Here is a 16,674-nt window from a genome sequence, read left to right as displayed (position 1 = left end):
AAAAACTCCTCCACTCAACCCCAGGGAACAGCACGCTGACAGTTTTGGAGAACAGTTGATAAACAGCTTTGCAGCTTTAAGAAAAAAAAAGAAAAGTTTAAATTTAATTTAACTTTTACTTAAATGAAGTTTTTGGAAGGACTTCTGATTACTTAAATGTCTCTTTTTAAAAATTCTTATTTTTCACCTAGATGGGGCAGAGAGATTTTTTTCCTTCACCGTTTTCTTATTATTTCGTACGTTTGCTGAGCGGCTGCTTACAGATCAGTTGTCTGTGTCTTAGAGACTTTTTGGACTCTGTGATTTAGAAGCATGTGGCCCAAATTGACACAACTCCCTGAACACTGAAATTATGAGTTCAGTCACAAATGAACACTATTTAAATTGATATTAAAATTTAATCATATTATTCAAAAAATTAGTTGAAATCAAATACTTTATTCTGAATATAAATGATGTACTATAACCAGAATGAGCAACTCTGTTTCAGATTATAAGTAATTTATAAAGTTAATTTAGGGTCACTTTGAAATGACCCTAGAAGTTGGTGACACTTGGGTATGCAGTTATCTAAAAGAAATTTGAAACAGTTTCCAACACAGCTTTTTGAATGTGCAAAACTGATAAACTAGTCTGTTATGGGAAAAAAAGACAATAAGAAATAAATAAGGAAATTAGCAAAAACCAGTATTAAGCATATGTCTTTATGAATAAGACTTAATCACACACTTCATTTTGCAAATACAAAAGGGTCTTTTGAAATGTATTAATTAAAGTTAACTGCTGTAGACAGGCTGCTTTGCAGGGCCGCGGTCCTCTCTCCCTATTAGCATAGCATTAGCGACAGCCGAAGAAATTGGGTTAATAAAGCCGGATATCGTAGCAGAGCCGCTCCGGCGCAAACTGGCGCGGACAGCTCGGTCCCCCAGGGCGGCCGGCCGGCTGTGCTCGGCGCGTGGACCCCGGCTGGTGGCAGAGTTCTGAGTTGAGCACCGACTTTAAAAAACACAGACCCCGTCGTCACAGCGACTTTAAAAGAGACCCCATCACGGTTCGCACCGGTCAGGGCGCGGCCCCCACCAGCGTACTCACCGTGGCCGGGTCTCCTCTCCCGGAAATGTGCGGGGTTGGTGGGCTGGGGGCTTTGCCGGTCGCCAGAGCTAGACCAGGCCCTCCCCTGACACCACAGGACCCCTCCTCCATGCAGCCGCCTTTAAGCAGAGGGCGCGCCGAGGTCTCCATCCAGCTCCACCCGGGCCGCGCCAGGGTGTGGACGACCCGGCGGGGGCATTGGGGACTGGGGAGCCCAGGGGCTGTTTAGGGAACGAATTCTGCAGCCGAATTCTGCAGCCGGCGTTAGCGTCCGCTCACCTCTAGGCAAGCAAGAAAACAAACATAACAGACTTGGGAGCCGAAAAGCCTGGCCGGGGTCTTCTTGCGGCCGCGGCCCAGCTCCTTTGAAAACGACAGCTGCATGGCCGGGTCGGGGCTCATCCCGAAGCAGCGGAGCTGCGGCGCGGGGGTCCTGGAGCAGGCAGAGGGGGAAGGTGCCGGGCGCGGTGCGTCCTGGGGACACGCCCACCCAGAACGCGGCCCGGAGGTTTGGCAAGAGCGGCCGACGGGGGCCAAGGACGCGCTCCAAAGTGAGGGCCACGACCCGCCAAGGTGGGCTACGCTCTGTCCCGCGCTCCGCGGGTGGCTCAGCGGAGGACCACCTGCCCGGGGGTCGCGCCCATCCTGGTTTTCTTTTTGAAGCTGAGCGGCGGCGCCCGGACAAGCACGTTTGGTCACCCCCGTCCCGTCTCCAGGGTCGATGGCTGGGGCGTCGGGAGGGTGCCCATTGGGCGCTGCGGGCTCCCGGGCATGGATTCCAGCGCCCCACTGTCCGGTTCAATCCCGCGCCCGGATGGGCTTTGCGCTTCCCGCGGGCCCAAAAGTTCAGCACGCAAGGGCTGGAAGCGAGGTCTGGCCGCCTTCTCCCCGTGGGCGGGGTCCGGTGGGGGCAGGGTGACACAGTCACGGGGGCAAGGTAAAATGAAGGACGCGTGCGGAAGGAAGGGGCGGCCCGGGGCCCTTACGGCTTCCCGTTACAGTGTTTGCAAAGCGCCGAGGGCGTCCCGGAGAAGGCGGCGCACTTGTCTGGGCAGGGCAGCGCGGCGCCGGCGGAGAAGGGGTACACGGCGGCCTGGCCGAAGGGCGTCAAGGGCGCGGCGGCCACCGGAGCAGCCAAGCCCTGGCCCTGGTTGAGGTAGGCCACGAGGCGCCGCATCTCGTCCAGGGCCTGCGCCTGCATGAGGATGTAGTTCTTGGCGAGCAGCAGCGTGGCGATCTTGGAGAGCTTGCGCACCGACGGGCTGTGCGCGTAGGGGATGACGGCGCGCAGCCCGTCCAGCGCGTCGTTGAGGTCGTGCATGCGCCGCCGCTCCCGCGCGTTGATGCTCAGCCGCAGCGAGCGCTGCTCCCGGGGCCGCCGCCGCCCGTCCGCCGCGCCCCCGGGCCCGCGCCGCCGCCGCCGCCGCTCGAGGGCGTCATCCTCGTCGCCGCTCTGCTCGCCGCTGCTCTCGGCCGCCGCGGCCGGAGCTCGGGGCGCGGGCGCCGCGGGGAGGTCGCCGCCCGGGCCCGGCGCGCCGTAGCCGCGGGCCGCCTCGGGCCCCCGGGCCGCCCCGTAGGCGAGGCCCACCGCCGCCGCCGCGTAGCCGTGGCTCAGCGCCAGGTACGCGTCCCCCGACAGCGACTTGAGCTCGGCCATGGCCGCGCCTCCGGGGCCCGAGGGCTCGCCGGGCAGGCAGGTGCTCATGCGGCCCGGCCCGCGCCGCCCCGGGGTCCGCGCGCGCTCCGGCCGCTGCCGCCGCCTGGGTGCCTTTCCCGGCTGGCGCGTCCGTCCTGCAGTCGGTCGGTCCCGGGGCCTCCCCGCGCCGGGGCCTCTGGGTCCTGCCTCGGCCCCGCCTCCTGGTCGCCTCCGCCTCCTCCTTCTTCCTCCTTCTCCTCCTCCTCCCCCTCCCCCTCTCTCTTCTCTTTCCTTTCCCCCCGACCCCCTCCTCCCCACCTCTCGCTGCCGCGCGCAGGGGTGGGCTGCGGAGGGCTCTACCTTCCCCTCGCGCCGCTCCTGCTTTAAGGTGCGGAGGCGCCCTCTGGGACTTCGCGGCCGTCCAATCAGAGGGGACTTGGTGACCGCCTCTTCCCGGAGCCCAGCTCCACCGGCGGCGCAGACCTATGGCCAGGGGTGGGCGCCGCCAGGATGGAAGGAGCTGGAGGTCTGGTTGGAGACGGTTGTGGAAGCCGTGGGACCCGGAGAGCTGTTCCCGCTTCCCGGCGTCTCCAGCTTCTGCCTCCTGCCGCCCCCGGGGGTCGCCGTTACTGTACGCCCCCGTCCCTCGTGGGCACGCGCCTCAGGCCGCCTTGTCCTCGTCTTCGGTACCGTTTGCAGGAGCCACTCCGGCGTCGCGCAGGCAGGGATCGGAGCAGGGAGCGCGCAGCCCACCGCGGACGCCTGACCCGCCGAGGCCGGAGGAGGTGCGGAGCGCACGCCCAGGGCGCGCGGTGGGCGCCCTCCAGGAGCGGCCTCACAGCTGGGTAACCCGCGGGGCAAAGGGCGCGCTCCGAACGCCCTGAGGCCCGTCTGGGCTGGGCCTTCCCTGCAGCTGGCCCTTTCCTGGGTCTCCAGCCCCCGCCGCGCAGTTTCCGGGGACAAGTGCGTCCTGAAGTTGTTTCCACGCTCCCTGAAGTCTTAGTGGTTTGAGGCAGGGATCGGAGATTTAAGGACAAAAACCTCTTGCTTAGGCAAAACCTTGTTTCAATTTTCTGCTATTTCCGGTGAAAGGTTTTTTCAATGGCTTGCCCTACCACAGAGGGGGAATTTTCTGTTTTCTACTGGGGGGACCGAGGGCTCCACCATGAAGTTGGGGAGGATGGCAGCTCTGCTGGAGAAAGCAGATGGGGGCTGCACCGGCGAGAGGCTGGGGCGGGGGCGGGTCTTCTGTCCTGGCCTGAGTCTCAGCCAAGAAACCCCTCCAGGGACTGCTGTGGTGCCCCCAGGTGGGCGTCAGACCAGGGGTGTTGTCTGAGCACCTGCGGGGCCCCGGGATGCATGATGCCTGGTTCGGCAACTTCCCCGCCGGCCTGGGCCGGGGAGGGTGTGGGGGCTGGTCATTGGGCGCAGCTCGCCTCAGGGTGACGCGCTGGCCGAGCTGGGGTTGCCACCCAGGAGAGTCCCCGTGGCCGGGAGGCTGGGGGCAATGATTAAGGCCAGACCTGTCGGAAGGTTTGGGAGGGGTGGGGTAATGATGGAGTTTCTAATACAGGTTGAAAACCCCCGGGAGGGTAGGAAGCTGAGGGCGGCCTGGTTCCTTTTTCAAACCTGGGTCCGGGTTTCGTGCAGTGGTTGTGGGATGGTTTAGGGCATCGGCGCACGGCCAGTGCAGCGCCACCTGACCTTTCTCTACATTCTACGTGCAGTGAGCACAAACTGGCCGCAGGGCTTCGGCAGAGTTTCCAGAGGTGCTTCCTCCTCTTGGATTGAACCCCATCTGGGGGAATCCTGCCAGCCTCGGGGCTCACCTTTTCAATCCTTCCAATGGGAGATGAAGGACCCCAAACTTTCTCCAGGTGGGAAGGTGCCTGGAGGTCTTGTGGAGTTGGTGGGTGATGGTTGCTTCCCACTCAGTCAAGAGATGGGTGTCACCCTGGCCTCCAGCTCAATACTGCCTGGGAACCACTCATCAGGCCCTGCTGTGTGACCTTGACAGAGTAGCTTAACCTCTCTGTTCTCCAGGCTTCACCAGGGAGAGGAGTAACAGAGGTGATCTCTGTGTTGTCGAGTGCTCGGGGAAGGTGAGCAGGTGCAGCGAATGGATGAGAGCTGTGTGCGCTCTGGAAGGTTCTGGAAATCCAGCACTGAGGGGGATCCTGGCTCTCAAGGGCTTCCATGCTGGATGGGAGGAGACAGGAACAAGCACATGGCTCATCAGTCGTGGGAAACACCAGAGTCTCTGTGCTCTGGGCCCTGCGGATGGATGAGGGGAGGGGAGCCCAGGGCTGATGCTCAGGGCAGGCCTCGTCCACCAGCCTGTCCCGCTGGGACTGAAGGTGGGCTCCAGGACAAGAAGGGTCTGGGGGGGCTCTCTCCAAGGAGCCCCTGCACTGCCTCCTGGGCTGAGGTCAGGCACGGGCAGGGCGGTGGGGACAGCCCGGCATGGACAGGCTGCCATGGTGTTTGGGCCGTGGTCTGAACGGTGAGTGGGTGTCAGTTAGGCCAAGCACCTAGGGTGGGGGAGCACCCTGGGGGGCAGGGGGCTTACAGGCTGTTGGAAGGGGCGTGGCACATTGGAGGGGGCAGCAGGGGCCCAGGGTGGGGCCCAGAGACCCAGGGGCGGCCAGTCCGGTGGGGAGTTTGGGCTTTGCTGGGAGGGCAGAGGCCGCCACCGTAGGAGCTCAGGGAAGCGTTTTCTGCAGACTACTGCTCCCGCTGTGGTCAGGGGGTTTGGGGCACTTCCGGCTGTGCCTCCAGGCCTGGCAGAGCTGCCAGAGGTGACAGGGGACGTGGAGAGAGGTGGGCCAGCTCCACTGTTACCCCCGCGGCCGACACGAGTGGTGCGGCCTGATGGGGGCCGATGACCTCCTACCTCTGGGACTCAGGGCTGGAGGGGGGGGTTGAGGGGGTGGGTGTGCTGTGGACAGATTGAGTGTGAGGGCGTTTGAACCACCCAGGGGGTGTCTGGCAGGCCCTCACGGGGACATGGAAACGTCGTCAGAGCGTTCAGTAATTGAAGCCACAGGCACCCCGGATATTGGCTTTCAAAAGAGGGGCTGGAGTAGAGCCCCTGCTGTGGCTGCAGGTCAACATCACCAGGAGATTAAATTAAATCCGACGTTGGGCCCGGGCCAGGGGGGTCTGACAGTGTCTGGGGTCCAGCCTGGCCTTTGGGATGTCTACACTTCAGGCCAGGAAGTGAGGGCTCTGGGCCAGTTTCTGAACCTTCAGCAGCTCAGAGAAGGGCTGGAGGCGGGGTGGGGGGGCGCGGGGCTTCCTCTGGGGTCCCAGACCCTCAAGCAGCCTCCCCGGAGGGCCCATCCGGGCGATGCTCAGCCGCAAATCTTGAAAGCGCAGGGAGAGGCATGGTTTTTGGTCAGACGCCGCCACCTGCTGGCCACCTGGGAGATTGCGTGCCACCCGCTGGCCCTGCTGGTTAATGCTCGTTCTCAGGCCCTCCCGGACCCTGTCCACACAAGCCTCACCTCCTGTCCACAACAGGGAGAGGCGGGGCACAGCGAGAAGCCCCCCTCTCTGACTTCGGAGGTGGGGGCTCCAGAGGCCAGCGCTTCACCAGAATCAGGTAAAAGACAAGGCACCCAAGCATGGCTGCTGGACATAGACCCACTGGCTTCTTTGGGGGCCACGCCAGCCTTGGGGTGGAAGATGCCACCTTCCACAGTTGGGCATGAGAACCCCACTCAACTTCCCACCACCTGTTCGGAGGATATTCCTCATTCCTTATATAATTTCTGATGTTTCAACAGTTTCATTCCAATCGTCACTGACAAGCAGCTTGTTTTACGTTAAGAAGTCCCATGGCCACTCCTGGGCTGAAAGAGGCCCAAAGAATATTGATTTCAAACCTCTTCGTGTTTTTATTGGTTTTGTTTTGCATCCCCACACTTGCTTTTGGGTTGTGATTTTTTTTCTGCGGTATTTCCTAAGTGCAGAAGGCTAAACGCGGTCACGGCTCTTTGCTGTTTGGTGTGGACAGTTCCTCCGGGGTGAGGTCTCCGGGGGGAGGCCGAGGGCAGCAGGTTGGGGCAGCCAAGACAGCCTCGGGCCCCGCCAGGCAGGGAAGAGCCTCAGCGGAGGCTCCTTTGGGGCTGCCTTGGTCCTGCGTCTCAGCTGAGACTCCGCTCCTGCCCCCATTGTTTCCATGGGTCTCTGGTGATGGAGCGCCAGTCCCGAGGCTCATTTTAGGGGCTTGTGTCTCCGTGTACCTCTCGCCAAGTGCCTCTGGGTAGCACTTGGTAATTGTCCTTTAAGTCCCCCGAGTTGCGCCTCAGAACCTCGGTTGGCAGCTCTGGCCTCTGACCGTCCGCAGTCTCCATGTCCCCCTGGGGGGAAGGTAAAGAAAGATGGCCCCCAATCCACTTACAAGAACCTGTTTTTGTTCAAGTTGTTTTTAGAAACCCCACAAAACCACCACCTCCTGCATTTGGACGGGACTTGACAGTTTACAAAGCCCTCACTCCCGCCTCCCTTATTCCCCCCACCCCACTAACGGACACCGTGCCAGGTTAGTCCAGGGTGATGAAAAGAAATTTAAAAAAAAAATCAGCTTTACTGAGATATAATTCGCGTACTATACGTTTCCCTCCACTTAAAGTTTAAGATTCAAGGTTTTTAGTTTATTCACAGTGTCATTCACAGTGTCCATCATGACAGTCTGTTCCAGGGCACGTTCTTCATCCCAAAAAGAGCCGTATCCGTTACCTATCACCCCCGTTCCTCCCTTTGCAGATGAAGCCCATGGCAACGAGCAGTCTGCTTTCTGTCTCTATGGATTTGCCTGCTTTGGACGTTGCGTGTAAATGGATTCATACACTATGTGGCCTTTTGTGACTGGCTTCTCTCGCTGAGCATGTTTCCCAGGTTCATCCACATTGCAGGACAGGAGGTTTCAATGCCATATGAGCTGCTGGCTCGTGGGCTCTGGGTGGGGAATGGAGGAGACAGTCCCCCGGTACTGACCGTCTCCCGAATGCTGCTCACGACTCTCACATCATGTCCCACCAACTGGAACTTCCGATCCCCGAAGAGGTAGTCCCTGCCAGGTGTTCAGGTGGGACGCACAGAATGCATCAGCCTGAATTTATCTCCCCAAACAGACTCCTTGGTTAGTGGCACAACGTTGACCTGGAGTAATAAAAAGAGAGCTACTGAGTCCGCATGAAAACTCGGGGAGGAAGCAGGGGGCCCCCAGGGTTCTGGCGCAGGTGGCTTCAGCTCTGACCTTCCTTGCATGTTCTCTGCCCCCTTTTCTCCATCAGCACACAGATTCCCGGCTGACCTGATCTCCTTCCACTTAAGATGCCTGGTAGCTCCCAGTCACCAGCGGGATAGAGCCCTGCCCCTTGGGGCATTCCAGGTCCTTTACACATGCCCATCCCCACGCGTGAGCCACATCCCGTGTTGCCCCCGGCACCAGCCAGGTGGGCTACACTGGCGCCAGTGATGTGGGATGTTTCTGGTTTCTGTACTTTGGCTTTGGCCATCTGCCCACCTGGAACACCCCTGCCCATTCCACAGGGCTGGACGCACCTCTCTTCCCGGAAGCCCTCCTGACACCCTCCCCCAACTGGACAAGATATCCATCCACCGCGGTTCATTAGAAGCGACAGGCTTGGCCAAAAGGCTCGTGACATTCAATCAAGGCTCATGAACACTGCTTGCTTCTCCAGGTTTAGACCCGGAGCCTTTAAATTCCTCTGAAACAGTGTTAGAAGATTTCCTCATAGGAAAGCTAGTCTAAATTTTGTAAATAAATCTCGGGTGAAATATCCAGATATATACTTTTTGGTTTTTCCTTTCTTGTTGATTTCTAATCTTATCTCATTGTGGTCAATGAACATGGCTCATATATAATAAGTGATGGGAATTTTATTGGGCATAGTTGAAATTTTATATATATATATTCAATCAAGCATACTGTGTTGTTCAAATCCTTTATATTCTTTTTGTATGTGTGTGTATTTGTCTGATAGATGCTGAAAGAGCCGTGATAAAGTCTTTTACCATATTATTGAATATATCAGACAAAAATGGACAGATGGCGAGGAAAAACTGACAACCGCCCATAAAGCCCTTCTACTGGGAACTTTAAGATTCATCTGAAAAATTTGTTCCCCAAAGACATCAATATGGTTACTTATTTTCTTTGTTCAAACTTGGTTTAGACTCAGCATATGGTCAATCAAAAATTTTTATACACTTTTTTTTAAAAGAGTAGATTTATTTATTTATTTATTTAGGCTGCGCCGGGTATTAGTTGTGGCATGCGGACTCTCAGTTGTGGCGTGCATGTGGGATCTAGTTCCCCGACCAGGGATCGAACCCGGGCCCCCTGCATTGGGAGCTCAGAGTCTTACCCAGTGGACCCCCAGGGAAGTCCCTAAAGAGTAGTTTTAAAGTTTACAGAAGAATGGATGGGAAAGTACAAAGTTCCCACATACCCCTTCCCCCACCCCACCCTCAGTGTCCCTTATTATTAACATCTTGCACTGGTTGCTACTTTTGTTACAACTGGTGAACCAATAAATACATCATTATTACCTAAAATCCATAGTTTACATTACGGTTCACTCTTTGTGTTGTACTCTACAGGTTTTTACAAAGGTATAATGACATGTATCCACCACACAGAATAGTTTCATGGCCCTAAAAATCTCCTGTTCCCCACTTCTTTGTCCCTCTCTCCCTCACCCCAAGCCTCTGTGACTATCTCATCTGCTCAATTTTTGTAAACTTTTTTGGGGAGTGTGGTGTTCTTTATAAATTAATTTGCTTGGGGGTTTCCCTGGTGGCACAGTGGTTAAGACTCCGTGCTCCCAATGTAGGGGGCCTGGGTTCGATCCCTGGTTGGGGAACTAGATCCCATATGCCACAACTAAAAAACCCCACATGCCACAATGAAGATCCCGCGTGCCTCAACTAAGACCCGGCACAGCCAAAATAAATAAATATTAAACAAATTAATTTGATCAAATGTATTGAGTGCATTGTTAACAATGTCCATATACCTACAAATATCTGTCTATTTCTTCTGTTAGCTGTTGGCAATTGTGAGTAAAGTTGCTATAAACATCCGTGTGCTTTACAGCTGGTACCGCAGAAACACGGAAGATCAGGAGACACTACTGGGAACGAGACACCATGCGTTGGACACATCTGAAGAAATGGGTAAGTTCCAAGAAACAGACAACCTACCAGCACTGAATTACGAAAAAACAGAAAATCTGAGCAAACCAATCACCAGTAAGGAGACTGAATCAGTAATTAAAAACCTCCCAACATAGAAGAGCCCAGGACCATGGTTTCTCTGGTGAATTTTACCAAATATTTAAAGAGGAATTAACACGACTTCTCAAAATCTCACAGAAACTTGAAGAGGAAGGAACACTTCCAAACTCATTTTACGAGGCCAGCATTGCGCTGATAACAAAGCCAGACAAGGACAGGAGAGAAGAAAGTCACAGGCCAGTACCCCTGATGGGAAATAAACAAAAGGCAGAGGTCTCCTGCAAGGCCCATGTCCCTCCCCCACCCCTGCTGGGTGGCCTCGCCTGGTCCTGCCATGGCCCTCCCAGTCCTCGCCCCTGTCAGCCCGCTTAGCTGTGCTGGGCCTCGCCTGCCCCCGCTAGAGAGTGACTTCCCAGCCCTCCCTGAGGTCCCCGAGGGGCCCTGGGCCCCTGCTGAGCACTTAATGGGTGTGGGTGTGAGTGGCGGGCTCTGCGTGGGCAGGGGGGCTGCCCGGGGGAGGTCTCGTGGTGCCGGCTAGGGGGCAGCTTGGGTGCCCAGGGCAAGACTCCTGCCCCCACCCAGCTCCTCTGACTGGGGGAGGGGGAGGAGGGCCGCCACTTAGGGGCCGTCTGCCTTCTGGCCTCCAGGGGGCAGCAAGCCCCTGGCTTTGTGTGGCCAAGTCCAGGGGAGTTTTGGGGATCCTGGTGTCCAAGTTTGGCCTTGGCTGCCCTTGGGCCAGACCGCAGGCCCTGGACCCTCTGGAGTAAGGGGGGTGTAGCCAGGAGGGCGGCCAGTGCTGGGCTCTGCACAGTGGCCCAGAAGGGGGGGACGGGTGCCTGCTGTCCCCGCCTCTGACCCCCAGCCCCACTGTCCTGCTCTGGATGCAGCAGCCTCGGGTCAGGGTGAGCTCCGGAGCGGGTGCTGCGGACACCAGCAGCAGGTCTGGGCACACTGAGCTGGGAGGGCAGTGGAGCGGGCTGGGGGCGGGCGTTTGTGCGATGCCTGCCTGGTTCCGGAAGGGAGGTGGGTCCAGCCGCAGGGAGGGGCTGGAGTCGGCATCAGGCACAGACGGACGGTGCTCAGGGCCCAGGCCCCAGAGGCAGGCTGCTGGCAGCCCACCCTGGACCCCCCACTCTGTCCTCACCTGTAAAATGGGTAAACCGAGGCCCAGCTGTGGCACCTGCCTCTCGGGCGCCGTGGGCTTAGGCGAGTCTGGGGAGGGTCCCATGTGCGCCACCCGCCCCGCGCACTGCGGCAGGTCAGCCCCGCTGGGATGACCGCCGTGTGGACCTGGCCGTCCAGGAGGCCCTTGCTCTTCCACGGGCCTCCTGAGTGGGAGGCCAACCATTTCCCCTTCCGCAAAGTGGGGTAGTGAGGCCGAGAGGTCGCCTGGAGAGACCGTGGATGTCAGTCTCCCACCCTGGGAGTCCCCCTCTCCTCAGGCCCTCAGCCTGGACGCACCACTTCTGAGCCCTGATGCGTGGTGCGTGTCCAGGTGTGGAGACCCGACACTGGGCTAGTGGTCCTGACGGTCCCGGGACATGCGTGCCCTGGGCGCTGTCCTGGCATCAGACGCCCCCCCCGCCCCCAGACATGCAGTCCTGCGTCACCATCGGTCTGAGCTCCCTGCCCACAGCTGCGTGGGTGACTGGTGGCCACGGGCTGTGTCCTGGCTGCCATATTCACATTAGACCCCGTGTGGATGCCTGGACGTGGGCCGTCACTGGTCGGCGGTGCTGTGAGGAAAGTCCGTCTGTCCATGTGTCCGTCCAGCTCTGGCCCGTGAGCCCCATCATCTGTGGAGTTTGGCGGGTGTCCCCTGGGGTCCTCTGCGGGCAGGGCTTCTTCTGATGAAGCACAGGGCAGTTTGTTTCAATGATGTTGAATTGTCTGTTTTCCATTTACTGAGGCTCTTTTGGCGTCTTTGTGTTTATTTATGTCTTTTTCTCTTCAATGCTTTTTGGTTTTCAAAATCCACCTCTTCTACAAGTTTTGTTGGCTTGTGTTTGTCCCATCTCTTCTTATTTCTTTTTCCCCTCTTTTTCTGCATCATTTTGGATTGAGTTTTCAAATGATTCCCTTTTTACCTTTACTGTTGGCTTCTGAGATTTTCCTCCGCATTTTACATCCTCAGTGGTTGATCCTTCACACTCGGCAGGTGTAGAATGCAAGTCTCCAAACGGCCACGCGTTCTTTAACCAGCCATGTGCCCGTCATGTATACATGACTGTATACATTTACCACCCTCAGCCTTTGTGCTACGACTGTCATACATTTTACCGCATCTACAGATGTTGTAATCCCCACATTATTAATATTTTTGCCTTCAACAGTCAGTTATCTTTGAAAAATCAAAAATGATTGTAACAGTTTTTCTATTTATCCATGTCTTTTCCACATCTGGCCCACTTTCCTCTTTTGTGTAGACCCATCCGGTGTCACCTTCCTTCTGCCTGAAAAACTTCAATGTGTCTTGTGCGTGCCCCGGGGCTGAGTTTTTGTTCGTTGGTTTAGAAAAACTTCATTGCGAGGATATTTTTGCTGGATGGAGCGGTTAGCTGGATAGATTTTCTTTTTCTGTCAGCACTTGCAATAAGTCACCTCTGAGTCTTCTAACCTGTGTGGTTCCACAAGAATCCTGCTCTAATTCAGACTTCTGTCCCTCTCTATGTCATTTGTCTGTTTTCTTTGATGGCTTAAGATTTTCCTTCCTCATTGGTTTTTGACAGTTTTGTTAGGCTTGTGGTGGTTTCTTATGTTTATTCTGCTTGGGGTTCATCAAGCTTCTTCAATCTCTGGATTTTCAACAGATTTGGAAAATTGACCATCACATTTTAGGGTGTATTTTTCTGTCCCTCCACCACCCTAATATTGCCCACATGCCACTGATATTCTGCTCTTTTTTTTTTCTTTATCTTTTTCTCTTCTATGGGCTTCCTTTTGGATATTAATATTGCTATGTCTTCAAATTCACTTTTTTTTTCTTTGCAAAGTCTAATCTGCTGTTAATTCTGTCCATTCTGTTTTTTTTTTTTTTTTGCTTCAGTTGTATTTTTTATCTCTGGAATTGACTTTGGGTTTTTAGAGGTCTTCTTCTCCCCATTACCTGGAACCCGGGGCTTCTGAGGCTTTGATGTTTATTGAACAATGGAGGGGCAGGTTCTGCAGACACTGTGCTCCTTGCCAGGCACCAGCGACCTCTTTTCCTCCTGTTCTACAAAACGGTCAGTGTGGCCCGGGTCACACGGCCCTCAGGGGCAAAGCCCGAGCTTGTGCTGGCATCTGTCTGGCTACAGAACGGGATCAGGGGCACCCTGGGCTTGAAACCCCGGCTGGGAGGGTGCAGAGTCCTGGGCGGGAGTGCTGCACTCTCACCTGGGGGACTTGAGGTCCACCTGGCTCTGCCCCCTTCCCCCCGTCCCCATGTCATGTGTCTCACGTGGGCGAGTTCTGGATGGCCGCAGCTGTCTGCATCAGGGCCTCCAGCAGGTGTGAGGGGAGCCTGGATGGACGAGGGGTCTGCGAGGACGTGGAGACCTGCATGCCTGGACCCTCTGAAGGCAGGAGGAGAGGAGCCGGTCTCCCCCGAACGTCCCCTTCCACACATCACACACGGCCCAGGAGCCTGGCCTGGGCCCTGGCCTGAGCCCCGGAGATGCCCTGGCTGCATCGCTCCCCGGCAGCCCTTCCGGCTGCAGCATCTGGGGGCCTGCGGTGTGTGTGGAGGCGTGATGCCTGCAGCAGCCCGGGGACCCTGGAGGCGTGTCAGTGGCTGATTCTTACTTCCATGGCTCCCACATTGTTGCACAAATGATTCTGTACTTGGTTAAGGTTAAATATTAATACATAGAAAATTTAAAAAGGAGATATTCAGCCCCCTAAACAATTACTTATGGCACAATTAAAAGCAAATGAATGGTGTTTGTTGGAGCAAGTTTGCTGGCTGGAGTCTTGGGGTCAGGAGGGAGATTGCCCGTGATGGGGGGCAGGGAGCCCGTATGGCCTGGCCCCCTGCTTCTTTAAGTGGGTGTTTGCCATTTATCACGGTGAGGCAGGTGGGAGTGGGTCCTTCTCCTCCTTCCAGACCCACAAACATGAGGCACAGCCTCTGACATGACCCTCCGCCCCTCCTCAGTTTCCGTGGGGGGTGGGAAGGGGGGGTCCAAGCATCAGAGTGTGAGCAGCATGGGGGCGCTGGGGTCCAGAGGTCTGTGTGTAGGGCACTGACTCAGCCAACACCTTAGCTTCCTGGTACTGACTCTGTGACCGTCTGGCTTCTCTTTAAGTCATGACCTGCTGGAATCCAGTCACTTTTGATGGAAGGAATCCTGACTAATTCAAACTGGTTTAAGAAGAAAGGGACCTCTGGAGTTTTCAGCTATGTGAACCAAGGATGGCTTCAGGCACAGATGGATCTAGGTGCCCTGATGATGGCACGAGGACTCTTCCCCATCTCTCAGCTCGGCTTGTTCTGTGCTGACTTTGCTCTCAGGCAGGTGGGCCCCCCAGTGTGTCAGGAGCTGCAGGTTAACATCCTACCAGCTCAGCAGCCCCAGGGGAAGCAGGCGCTTCGTTTCCCTTCTAGCGTCCGCTCTCTCGGCCTGAAAATTCTACCCAGAGTCTCGTTCCCTACTCTTGGTCCTTGTGGTTTGGGTGGCTGACCCTCCCCATCTCCAGGGATGGGCACCCAGCCATCAGAACCCGCCCCTCCACCTCCCACGTGAGACCCAGCTCCGTCTAGTCCGGCGAGTGCCAGCGCCTGGCCTATGCTGAGGCTGCCCAGCAAGCCCAGTCCCTAGAGCTGCCCCCAATCTAGATCGTCTACCTGTGGGTTCCCCCTCTCCCTCCGTTATACCCTGCAGACCCCCCAAGCCAGTCTGGAAAGCGGCAGGACCCAGGCCCAGGGGAGGGGAGTGGGAAGATGGGGAGCCATGTAGCTGGGCTGGTTCCAGGAAGGCTTCCTGGAGGAGGTTGCGTTGGGTGGTGTCCTGTTTGAGCAGAGGGCTGCTGTCCTGCTGGGAACTGGCCCGCGCTGGTGCCCTGAGCTGCCAGCCCTCTCCCCCTTCACTCTCCCTGGGGGCCAGAGCTGGGAAGACCCAGCCCTTTGGTCTTACCCCTTGGTCTTACCCCTCGGCTTGCACAGGGCCCTGCCCGCCCATCACTTCTGGTTCCCAGGGAGGCACAGTCTCCTCAGCCTCCTGCCTTTGTCAGGAGGACTTGGACTTGGGTCTGCTCAGCATCGGACTCAGCGCCATCCCTTTTGCCCCAGCCCAGCTGGCACTTGGGACTTTCCCGTTGTGCTTGCCCCTTCCCGGGTACATCCTAGTGAAAGGGACAGTGTCGCCCCATGTTCTGCTTAATTAAGGGGAATGGGCGGCAGGGAGGGAACGAGGGCTGTGTGCCCCGGAGGCGGCCGGAACCTTCCAACGCGTGTCAACAGCAGAGTGCCCGCAGCCGTGGGTGCCGACCCGAAGGAGATGTGGCCAGATGCCCCCTGGCCGGGCTGGGACCAGCCCCACTACCGGCGTCCACGTTTGTGGCCCAGGTAGGCAGCTCACCATGCTGGCGCCACCTGGTGGGGACGGGAGACAGTTGCAGCTGACCTGGCCCCAAGTTTTGAAATTAGTGAAATGTGAGCGACTTTTAAAAACAGAGTGGGAGCTCAGAATTATTTCACATTTTCCACATAAAGTGAGACTCTAGAACAATGTGAAAATTAGAGATTTCAGCATAAAAATGTTAATTAGCAAAAAATGCCGCCACCCTACATACACGTGCACGTGCACACACACACACACACACAGCATCTCCTGATGAGATAGAAATGGCTTTGGGCCCATCGCTGTGGGGTCGCTGATCCCTGGGAATGCACCCTGGGACCCAGGCTGTTGGAGCGCCAGCGGCGGTGTGGTGTTGGTGTCACTGGAGCCAGGCCCTGCCGTGAGCAGAGGTCGTGCTGATGCGTCAGCAACTCTGTCCACTTTCTCTCGGGGCCCCTTCATTTCCAGCAGTTTCTCTGAAGCCAGAGGAGCCCCTGGAGGGGGTCCTGCTGTGATTTCTCAAGTCGGATTGCTGATGGGAGGGGGTGATGGGGTGGAGGGTGGCATTTAGTCCATCATATTTCACATACTCCAAAGTTTTCTGTCCCATCGAGGGCTGAGCACAGCACAAAGTGAGGAGGAAAGTGGAGGAAAAAAGGACCCGAGTAAACAACTGAAGTATTTTGATGATGAAAACGGTCAACGTTGGAGAAAACATGGAATTCCTGAGAGCCCCAGACTCTCATGTCTGAGAAACCAGAATTCCTCCCAGTGCCAAGACAGTCCCCAGGCTGGTCAGAGGCTGGGGGTCTGGGGGCGGCCCTGCTGTGTCCACACGCGAGGCGGGAGCGATCTCACATCCACCCGCCACGACCAGGGCTCTGTGAGGATGAAAGCTCAGAATAGTGGGCGCTTAGCCGACCGAGGTGCCGACTCGCTCCTCAGCAGATGCTTGTGGCTGGGATTCAGACCTCTTCGGAGGCTGTCGTTTCTGCGTCCATCCCTGCTGTTCTCTGCCGCGTGCACACACGCTCACCGTGGGGCCCCGTGGCTCGGGAAGGGACGTGCTGGCCCTGTGGGCCTCGAAGGTGCTGGGCCGGCCGGGGGTCCTGGGAGGCAGGAGGAGCTGGGCGGGGG

General features: G+C 56.9%; 1 protein-coding gene across 1 annotated transcript; it reads right to left on the bottom strand.

The window, feature by feature from the left end:
* Nucleotides 1–2,074: 2,074 nt before the first annotated feature.
* On the bottom strand, nucleotides 2,075–2,797 carry BHLHE23 (basic helix-loop-helix family member e23). Its single transcript, XM_068565206.1, has one exon. It carries the CDS (start codon nucleotides 2,795–2,797, stop codon nucleotides 2,075–2,077), a length of 723 nt encoding a protein of 240 aa, XP_068421307.1.
* Nucleotides 2,798–16,674: the final 13,877 nt, after the last annotated feature.

Source organism: Eschrichtius robustus, chromosome 16 (assembly GCF_028021215.1).
Source record: "Eschrichtius robustus isolate mEscRob2 chromosome 16, mEscRob2.pri, whole genome shotgun sequence".
NCBI classification, from domain to species: domain Eukaryota; kingdom Metazoa; phylum Chordata; class Mammalia; order Artiodactyla; family Eschrichtiidae; genus Eschrichtius; species Eschrichtius robustus.
Note: the sequence above shows the minus strand (reverse complement) of the source record. Positions and strands in the feature narration are given on the sequence as shown.

Coding starts and splice junctions, on each gene's coding strand:
- BHLHE23 (XM_068565206.1), bottom strand. CDS start 2,797: ATGAGCACCTGCCTGCCCGGCGAGCCCTCGGGCCCCGGAGGCGCGGCC.